The sequence below is a fragment of the Quercus lobata genome, chromosome 8 (assembly GCF_001633185.2).
Source record: "Quercus lobata isolate SW786 chromosome 8, ValleyOak3.0 Primary Assembly, whole genome shotgun sequence".
Classification (NCBI taxonomy): Eukaryota; Viridiplantae; Streptophyta; class Magnoliopsida; order Fagales; family Fagaceae; genus Quercus; species Quercus lobata.
Window position 1 is genome coordinate 14,243,284 of NC_044911.1, and position 11,258 is coordinate 14,254,541.

The window sequence follows — 11,258 nt, forward strand, 5'->3', positions numbered from 1 at the left end:
AATATAAATAATCATACAATATCATATAATACAAGCAAAGAATATAATCCTATCAAAAAAAAAAAAAAAAGCAAGGAATATAATCAAACATTGATAACACAATAATAATGCTATAATTGGGTGGTGCCCACCTCTATATCTCAACCCCCCCCCCCCCGTTCCTCTCCATTATCTATCTATCAAATAATAATAATAACAAAAAAAAATAATGTTAACAAAAATACACATATATAAACATATTATTAGTGTTTATATATATCAAGAGCATTGTAATTTAGTAGTATTAACTGTTCTTTCTAATGAGGAGAACCAATATATAGATAATCAATTTAATTTAATATAATACAAAAAAAAAAAAAGTTAAAGAGAAAAACATCCTATTTCCTTTAAACACAATTTATTCCATGGTTTTAGATACTCATTTTCCTAATTCCAAACCCTAAAAAATACATATCAATGATTAACTAATTAATGGAATATTACCTATTTAAATTTGTTGACAAGATATTAGAATTTTTAAGACTAAGTGTGCATTTTGTTTTGTTTTGTTATTTATTTTTATTTTTTTAAATTCTTCTTCTCATAATTTATAATAATTTTAGCAAATAAGAAATTAGTAAAATGCATTGAAGCACATTTATTTTTCTTTTTGAGGTCATCGAAGAAACAAATTGTTCATGTATGTACTCCCTTTCCCTTTTATGTAAGATTGTGCTACAATGGTTAAGAGCTTTGTACCTCAACTAGGTATATACTTGTAAAATCTGTAGTCACTGGCTCCCAGTAATTAACTGTATGTTTTAACAAGAATAAACGTAGACACGCATATATAAGTGAAGTTTCCTCACATGGGCTGTCTTATTACTAAGGTAGATGCAATGACAATTCACTAACTTTTGAAAGGACCAAAAGGAGTTTCAATTCAGCCAGTACTGTGGACAAAAATAGTATAGAATTAGTGGTCAAGAATCAAGATGAGCAACCTCCCAATTTTCCTATGGTTCAATCATCAATTTTGGAGGACGTATGAGAAATAAATGTCTTTTTGGAATAAAGATTAACAGATCAGAAAACTCAAACCTCTTCATTTCACATAGAGGAACCATATAGCCAGGCAGGCAAGCGGACCCAAAGGGACATCCACCTTTCAAAATGGGGAAAAATGCAAATATTAAGAATTTGACTACAAACTAAAACCAAACCGAGCCGTACCTAGTGGAACCTACTTTAGATCCCACTTTTGCAAAGTTTGAGAGAAGTCATAATATAATAAATGAAAAGTTCAAAATATTAACAAACCAAATAGATAAAAAGATCTTTCTTAGAAAAAAAATGGGAAGGGAACATTCAAAAATTTAGACATCACTGTAATACTATTAGTGAAACATTTACATAATGTATTAAATGAAAAGTTCAATAATAAGGATTTAAATTTTTTTTTGAGAGAAAATAAGGATTTAAGTTAAATTATAATTGTAGTTTAATTTTGCATTAATTAAGTGTCATTTCGAATTTTCAATGAGAATTTCCATGCCAATGCTGTAATTTGTATCAAGTACCTCTCTAATTTAAAATTAATGTTAGTCTCTTTTTTTAATAAAAAAGTTACCGATATGAATTGTAGTACAAGAAGAAAACAATATAGAAGAAGAAACCAAAAAACAAAAGCAATTATTGAATGGAAGTAAAGCCGTAAAGGAGGACTCCCCTCCATCCATATAGTCATATTATGCTGCGGTAAAGCATAAGTAGACAAAGGTTTAAGCTTCACAGTCTTGTTTTACAGCCTACCAGGAACAAGTCGTACGGACTCCGGAGCTTTATATCATAAAAAACTTGGCCTCACGCAGGCGGCAGGCATGGAAATATTTCCTAGCGCAAAAAATTATTTTTGCCAACTTATTTTACTATTTAGTTTATTTTTTTTATTATTCATAGGTCTTACTACACTTTTTTATACTATTCATGGGTCATACTATACTATTTCAGCTTATTTTTACATTTATCTATAGTACTTTCAGCAAAAAAATTTCAATTTTAGTAAAATAAACGGATCCCAACAGACCCTAATTACAAGCTACTGATAATTGAAAGTTCTTTACACCGTTGAATCTTTCAATTTTTTTATAATTTAGTAAATCTTGAACTCATACAATTTCTTTTAATTTAGATTTTATTGCCAAAAATTATAAATTGTTTTAAATACTACTTAGCTTACTTTCTAAACGGAAAAAAAAATGTATCTAAAACCGTAGCTATTACAAAATCGTTTTCAATTAGCTTATGAAGAGGAATCAATCAAACTAAATAACTAATACTACTACATTTTTTTTTCTTTTATAATTTGAAAATTGGGAGAGGGAGAATTTAGACCCTAAATAATTCTATTACAAACACAAGAAAATGACAACCAATTGAGATTCAAGGATCTTCAATCAAGTAACACCCTTTTTTTTTTCTAGTAAACAAAATGTGTGTGTGTGTGTGTTTTGGCTACATATTACTAAAATTTGAGTTTGTAGGCAACTAAATGAGGAAAGAGGTAGAATTGGGTATTATGGAAAGACTCTAATATCAAATTATATAAATAGGGGTAAGGCCAGAAATTTTTAATTGGGGGGCCAAGGTAACACTATCATATTGATTTGCTATTTAGGAAAAATTCAAAGTATGGCATATGGACACACATACATGTCTTCCTGCATTAGTTGTTAAAAAATATATTAAATCTGATAAAAATTAGAATACTTTTATAAGAAATAATTTTCATAGAAATTGAATATAACAAAGTCACTATAAAGCAACCATAAAATAAAAAGCTATTAAATTCAACCAAATTAGACTACTATGGTAAACAATAAATTCAAAATCAATTTTGTACCTGTTAACTAAATAGAAATTGAACTAGGAATCAAACTAAAAGATCAATAAAAAAGAAGAAGAATTTTGTACCTCTCAATATTTTCTTAACTTTGAATAAGAAAACTCTTTATTAAAGAAGGGAGAGAAGCTAATTAAAATGTGATTACGTGAGAGCATCATAAGGAACCATTAACAAAGAGAAATTGAAGAGAAAACAACAATTGATGAGGAGAGTCTTTTGGGTGGCTATTAAACTGGAAGGGGATATTGTAATAGTTTTGGGAAGGTGAAAAACTTAAGTATAATAGTACATTGAGTTTCTCAATTAAATTCAAACACAAGTTTTCCATGACCAATAAAATAAAAACAATATTATCGTTATTAAGGGCAATTAAATTCAATTCAATGAGGGATTTCTTTTTCTTTTTTTCCAGAACAAGTTAGAAATTTTTTTTAGAGTCAAAGTAACAAGTATATCAACATTTAGAGCTGCAGAAAACAAATGATGAATTTCTTCTATACATGCAATATTATCCTCAATTGCCTGCCTAGTATAAGAAGCTAATAGCTAGGCTACCCTATTTACAAACTTAACAAGGGACTATACTAAGGTTGCGTTTGGGATTTGAGAAAAAGTTAGCTTATTTTACTTTTTAACTTATTTTTTCTCCTTATGAATCGAGAAATTCCCATTGTCCAAAGAGGGCATTGGACGACTAGAGCGCCATAAAGGGAGCATTATTGCATGAATCGTTACACATATATGAACTCGGAGACATGACCGTTGGAGGATCTTCATATCACCCCATTAATCACTTGAGGCGTTACAAAAGCAACACTTAAGCCACCATTGAAGGCCCCAACGGCTAGAAAGGTAAAGGCCTATATAAACTAAATCAAACCTAAAACAAAGGTATAGACATCATAATATTCTTAGTTCTCAACATTTTCTCTCTAATATATTTGACTTTGCTATTGGAGGTTCATTCGCTGCCACCACACCAATGACTGTTTCGGCCCGCTATCAATCTTGTGCAAGGATATCAAGTTAGTCCTCCCCATTACATTTGGACGAATCTATCAACTGACGAATTTGGCTTCATCACTCCTAAAGTGGGTCCCATTGCACCATTAACTGGGTTCCATTGCTCCAAAAGTCAGCTTTTAGCTTCTTGTTCTTTCTCTTTTTTCTACATACTTTTAGCAAAAAAGTTTTTAGTTTCACCAAAATAAACAGTTCCCAAACGGATTCTAAAACTCCAAGACCTACACATGGCTAGGGGTGTAAGATAAATTTAGAGTTGTAGAATAAAATAAACATACCTCCAACCATAGTTGTTTAAGTCTTTGGAGAAAAGAAGACTCACTATATGATGGTAGTGTATATAAAAGGGTCTTCTAGTCTTTGGCCTTTACCTCACACATATCCTTTTGATGGAACACATGCTATATATATATGCTAGACTAAGGATCATTTTAGATGAAGATTTTCATAACTCTCCTTCCATCAAGGAGCTTAAAAATTGTAACTTCATGGTGTTTTATTAACCAAAGAGGTTATACCAATTGAGAGTTACTAAAGGATGTTACACCTAACATGTAACTTTCACAAATAGGAAACTTAAGACATGAAATAAGAAACTTAAGACATGAGTTTCATCTTCAAATGTGAGCCACATAAAATTCTCTTTAAGGAGATACAATCCTACATTCCCCCAATTGGCCCACATGAAATTTAAATAAATCAATAAGTGCTTATCACTATGCTATAGCCACGATATTATCCATGTCACTAGTTGTGAAATGCTCCCACTCAAATAAAGAATCCAATACATGAATCATGGCGGTAATCCCCTCAATTATAATGAGTATTTCCTTCCATGTATTGCAATGTAATGTAATCCTTACATGAGTACTTTATGGGCCATTAATTCTTTATGAATGGACTACCTATTAGCCATTTGGGTCCTCCTCTAAACATCCCCACAGATATATTGTCATTTATTTATCCCCATGGATTAAATAAACTTTATATATATACTTTACATGCACAAAATATATATTGTCTTTTATTCTCTAAGAACAAGCAAATATGTGTCCCAAATACAAAACAACTAAAGAGAAATTAAACATCAAATAAGCTATTATGTCCCATATGTTCCATGTGGTCTTTATATAGTTTGGTTGGCAAACCTTTAGTCATGGGATCAGCAATCATTAGCTTAGTACTAATATGCTCGATGGACACCTTTGGTTTCTTAACATTCTCTCTAACCTTGAGGTACTCTATTTCGATATGCTTACTTCGACTTCCACTTTTATTATTCTTAGAGAAAAAAACAGCAGTCAAATTGTCACAAAAAATCTTTAGAGGTCTCGATATAGAATCGACAATCTTGAGACCTACGATAAAATTTCTTAACCATAATTCCTATGTTGTAGCTTCAAAGCATCAACAAATTCTGCCTCCATGGTAGACGAAGCAACAAGTGTTTGCTTAGTACTTTTCCAAGATATAGCTCCTCCAGAAAGAAGGAAAATATAGCTTGAAGTAGATTTTCTTGTGTCTACACACCTGGCAAAATCAGAGTTTAAATAACTAATCACCTTCAATTGATCAGTATGTCTATAATCAACTTGTAATCCTTGGTACCTTGCAAGTACTTCATAACCTTTTCCGCAGCTTTCCAATGATCCAAACCAAGGTTACTTTGATATCGATCTAATAACCCACTATAAACCTGATATCAGGCCTTATGCAGACCTGTGCATACATTAGGCTACCTACCGCAGATGCATACGGTATGTTTTTAATTTGCTCTCACTCTAATTCATTTTGAGGACATTGATTCTTACTAAATTTGTCTCCTTTCATAATGGGTGCTACTGTAGGTGTACAATCTTTCATTTCGAATCTCTTCAATACTTTTTCAATGTAGGCCCTTTGTGACAATCCTAACACTATTTGTGATCTATCTCTATGAATCTCAATGACAATGACATATGAGGCTTCACCTAAATCCTTCATCTCAAAGTTTTGGGAGAGAAACTATTTTGTCTCGTGTAGCAAGCCTAAATCACTACTTGCAAGTAGAGTGTCATCCACATATAGGACTAGGAAAATGTATTTGCTCCCATTAACCTTAAGGTATATACATTGATCAACAATGTTCTCAACAAATCCATATGAAGCGATAACATTGTGAAACTTTATATACCATTGTTGTGAGGCCTCCTTTAGCCCATATATTGATTTCTTTAACTTGCAAACCAAATGACTATCTTTATCATCATAAAATCCTTGAGGTTGGACTGTGTATACCGCCTCTTCTAGATCCCCATTCAAGAATGCCATTTTCACATCCATTTGATGCAACTCTAAATCAAAATGAGCTACTAAGGCCATGATTATTCTAAATGAATCCTTCTTAGAAATCGAAGAGAAGGTTTCATGGTAATCAATGCCTTCTTTTTGAGTGAAACACTTGGATACAAGTCTAGCTTTATATTGTTCAATGTTACCAGAAGCATTTCTTTTGGTTTTATAAACCCATTTACAACCAATAGCTACTGCTTCCTTTGGCAACTCAATGAAATTCCAAACTTGATTTTTAGCCATAGACTCCATCTCTTCCTTCATGGCATCATACCAAAGTGTGGAATTACTATCACTCATGGCTTGAGAAAATGAAGTTGGATCATCTTTAGGCTCGATATCAAAATCAGTCTCTTGGAGATATATAATATAATCATCAAAAATTGTTGGTTTCCTCATTCTTGAGGATCTTCTTACACCTTCTACTTCTCTTGTATTTTTAGAAATTTCAGTAGTTGGTTTAATATGATCTTGTTCTTGATGGGTTGGTTGCTTCTTAAGGATATCATTTAAGGGCAATTCAATAGAATCTTGTGCCTCCTTAAACTCTATCCTTCTAGGAAAAGCACTCCTTCTAAGCTCAAAGTCCTCAAGAAATTTAGCATTTCTAGCCTCAACTATTCTTGGAGTGTGAGAATGACAATTAAACCTAAAGTTTACTGCATAGCCAATAAAATATTTGCTAGTTGTCCTTGGGTCTAGCTTCTTTCTATATGGATTATAAACCCTTACTTCCAAAAAACAACCCCATGTGTGCAAATGATTTAAACTAGGCTTCCATCCATGCCATAATTCAAAAGGTGTTTTGGAAAAAACCTTAATACACAATAGTTTTTAAGGCTTCACTCCATAAGGATAAACGAAGATCAGAGTTACAAATCATACTCCTTACCATATCCATAAAAGTACGATTCCTCCTTTCAGAAACTCCATTTTTTTGTGGTGTACCTGGCATTGTATATTGAGCAATGATGTCCTCTTCCTGAAGAAACTTAGCAAATGGACCTAGCATTTGTCCCTTTTCTATGTACCTACCATAATACTCCCCACCTCTATTTGATCTAATTATTTTATTTTTATTTTCTCTTTGTTTCTCTACTTCTACCTTATAGGTTTTGAAAGCATCTAGTGCCTCAGCCTTATCATATAGAAGATAGAGATACATATATCTTGTATGGTCATCAATGAATGAGATAAAATATCTTTGATTCAAGAATTTTAGAGCTCCTCTTGGCACCCTTAGTGGTCTTATTGGTCTGCTTACCCTTAATGTAGTCCACACAAGTACCAAAATTAGTAAAATCAAGAGTTTTTAAAACTCCATCCTCCACCAATCTTTCAATTCTTTCTATGGAGATATGTCCCAATCTCCTATGCCATAGCATAGAGGAATTCTCATTAATCAAGCTCCGCTTTATACCAACATTAACATGCATTATTAAATAATTGCATTCAAAACTAGGGTCAATATCAATTTTAAATAAGCTATCAACTAAGGTTCCACCACCAACATGAACTTTATTTTTAAAAATACTTAAAATTGAGTTTTCAAATAAAAATCCATAACCAACAACAAGAAGTTTGGAAATGGAAATTAAGTTTCTGGAAAATAAAGGTACATAGAAAACATTATTTAAATCTAATACATATCTACTTTTTAAAATCAGACAAAAGATTATTATGGGAAAAGATTAAATGCTGTGGAGCTGAGCTATTGGCCTGGGTGATGTGCATGAAATATATACAATAAAATACTCACATATCTACATATTTAGCCTTACTTTTATGTTATTTTGTGACTGATTATATAATATCTTTGTGTTGTAGGTAACAAGGGCTTTACATGCAAAGTAGGGCTAGGCCAATTGAATCAAGCCAACTTACATTCAGCCAGACATGCATTCAAGAAAAGACCAACCCAATTAAATTTAAGTCCAATTGGAGCAAGGAATCAAAGGAAATTTGCACCAAATCCAAGTCCAATTCGGATTAGGATTCCAGACTACACATCAGTTAGTATTTTTGGTATAACTTTCGGCTCAGATGTCCAATCGAGATGATTCAAGTTGGGCTGGAATGATAACTTAAAGGGCTACAACTTTTTAGTTTACCAAAAGTCCAAATTCTGAAGTAAAATGGGCCAAAATAGTCGGTTAAGTGAAGCCTAAAAATCTAGGATTTTCTCCAAACGGAAATTCAACTTGTAATAGGATTCCTTGACCTATCTAAATACTATTTAGGGCAAAATTCAGGGGGGCTGAGGCTAGTGCTAGGACTGAGGGCTAAATGTGTAGAGAGTTGCGGCTACTTCTTCCATGACAATTAGTTTTATTTTATTTGTCTAGTTTAATGTTTAGTATTTTATTTTTATGTTTTCTTTCAATTACCATGAGTAGCTAAATTTATAATTAAGGTTGAGGATGAAACCTTGTTAAGGATTTTCAGTAATATTTATGTGATTTGATTTTTCGCACAATAGTTATTCTTTAATGATTTAAATTGTTCTTGCTTCATATCAATTGACTAAGATGGAATTCTAGATATGAGTTCAATCATGTTTTTCTCATGATTTAGGGTTTGTCTTAATTAATTGAATGCTTGGTTAATTAATTCTTGATTATAAAATTGGATATCGTTTGTGATTTGTCTATCAATGGATACAATTTATGATTTGGTTTTTAAAATTGGATATATCTTGTGATTTGTTTGGCTATGGATAAAATTGATGATTTTATTTTATACTTAAAAAGCGAAGAAGAACATGCTTTTGATTTTTAAAATAAGGATTTTAATGATGATATTTACCATGATAGCAAGATTGATTTCTAGATTATCATGCAGTGGTTGAGAAAAATTAATGATCATAAATATATGCTGATATGATTTATAAGGTGGATTCCAAAACCTTAATTCCTTTCTCTTGATTGTTTACATCTTTTTATTGCTTTATATCTTTTGCTTAGTTTAACTATTTGCTTAGTTTTATTATTTGTTTAGTATATTTAATTGCAAACAACCAATTTTTATTAAATTAGATTAGGATTAATTTGGTTAAGGTTTAATTAATTTTCCTATGTTCATACAAGTCCCTGTAGGTTCGACCTCGTTCTTGTTCAACTATACTTCGGTACGGTTCATACACTTGCGAGTACTTTAAAATTTCACAACACTAGGGCTCATCATCCATTGATCCAGATACTAGAGCAATTAAAGACCTCCAAAAGAAGCTGTATTTTTTAAATGAAGCTGAGCCTACAGAGTCTGCCAAGGTCGAATACTTGGAATTGAGCAAAAAGATGGATGAGTTATTACAAAAGTATGAAATATTTTGGGCCCAAAGGTGTAGAATAAATTGGTTGAAACATGGAGACAAAGACACGAAGTTTTTTCATGCTAAAGCCATACAAAGGAGAAATAAAAATCATATTAGCGGTATCCAAAATGCACATGGACAGTGGGTGGAGAATTTGGAGAAGGTTGTTGAAGTTGCTTCAGCCTATTTTGATAATCTCTTTCATGCTGGTGTGGGAGATCAGATGGAGGAGTGTCTGAATGTAGTTCAGAGCAAGATAACTGATGATATGTGAGAGGTTTTGTCCAGTGAATTTACTGCTGAAGAAGTCAAGGTGGCTCTATTCCAAATGGGACCAACAAAAGCTCTAGGCCCTGATGGTATGAATGCTTTATTCTATCAAAATTTTTGGCATGTTGTGGGTGATACTGTAGTTCTAGCTGTGTTGGATTTTTTAAATAATGGGAATATGCTACTTGAAATTAATCATACAAACATTGTGCTTATCCCTAAAATTAAAAATCTTGTGAAAATGTCTGATTTTAGACCAATAAACCTATGTAATGTGATTTATAAAATTATTTCCAAAGTATTGGCAAACATATTGAAACAGGTACTCCCTCAAATTATTTCACCCACTGAAAGTGCATTTGTACCGGGGAGGCTAATCACAGATAATGTATTGGTGGCCTTTGAAACACTCCATACTATGCATTCAAGACAAAAAGGGGAAGAAGGGATCCTTAGCATTGAAGTTAGACATCAGCAAGGCATATGACAGGGTTGAGTGGCATTTTTTGCAAAGTATTATGGAAAAGATGGGCTTTCCTGTTACTTGGATAGAAAGGGTGATGAGTTGTGTAACGACACTATCCTTTTCTATTTTGGTGAATGGGAAAGCTTATGGCGACAAGGGGATCCTTTGTCGCCATATTTATTCCTACTATGTACCGAGGGATTCACTGCATTGCTGGACCAAGCAGAATTAGAAGGGAGGATTAAAGGATTATCCATTTGCAGAGGTGCATCTAAAGTCACTAACCTTATGTTTGTAGATGATTCTTTGCTTTTTTGCTAGGAAACTCAGGCTAAGGGTGAGATTATAGCAAATATTCTCCAAACTTATGAAAGAGCTTCAAGGCAGAGCATAAATTTGGAAAAGTCTTCAGCTTATTTCAGTAGCAATACTTCAGATGGCCAGAAACAACTAATCTTGGGGATTCTGGGAGTTAAGGAGGTGAATAGAATTGAAACTTATCTTGGCTTACCAACCTTGGTTGGGTGGGCTAAGTATCACACTTTTTCATATTTGAAGGATAGAATATGGAAGAAGATTCAAGGTTGGAAGGGCTTGATGTTGTCAAGAGTTGGTAAAGAAATACTAATCAAGGTTGTGGCACAATCCATACCCACATATACAATGAGTGTGTTTCAACTCCCACAAAAATTATATGATGAACTGGATGCTCTGTGTGCAAAGTTTTGGTGGGGTCAGGTGGGGAGTGAATGAAAAATTCATTGGAGGAGTTAGGATAAACTGACAGCTTCAAAAAAAGGAGGAATGCTTTTTTGAGATCTAAGAGCCTTTAATCTAGCCATGTTGGCTAAGCAAGGATGGAGAATGGTTCAATGCAATGATTCTCTGCTTTATCAATGTTTCAAAACAAGGTTTTTTCCCCATTCATCTTTCCTTGAAGCTAAAGTTTCACCAAAATGTTCATATGTTTG

The 11,258-nt window shown here is 32.7% G+C and overlaps 1 protein-coding gene across 1 annotated transcript; it reads left to right on the forward strand.

Annotated features, from left to right (window-relative positions):
* Nucleotides 1-9,534: 9,534 nt before the first annotated feature.
* On the forward strand, nucleotides 9,535-11,040 carry LOC115956446. Its single transcript, XM_031074822.1, has 2 exons — nucleotides 9,535-9,792; nucleotides 10,609-11,040. Exons 1-2 carry the CDS (start codon nucleotides 9,535-9,537, stop codon nucleotides 11,038-11,040), a joined length of 690 nt encoding a protein of 229 aa, XP_030930682.1.
* The last annotated feature ends 218 nt before the right edge of the window (nucleotides 11,041-11,258 follow it).

Bases quoted from the DNA above. Each gene is read 5' to 3' on its own strand.
- LOC115956446 (XM_031074822.1), top strand. From the start codon at position 9,535: ATGGATGAGTTATTACAAAAGTATGAAATATTTTGGGCCCAAAGGTGT. The intron at 9,793-10,608 runs GTAGTTCAGAGC...CTTTTTTGCTAG, and splicing joins AGATGGAGGAGTGTCTGAAT to GAAACTCAGGCTAAGGGTGA.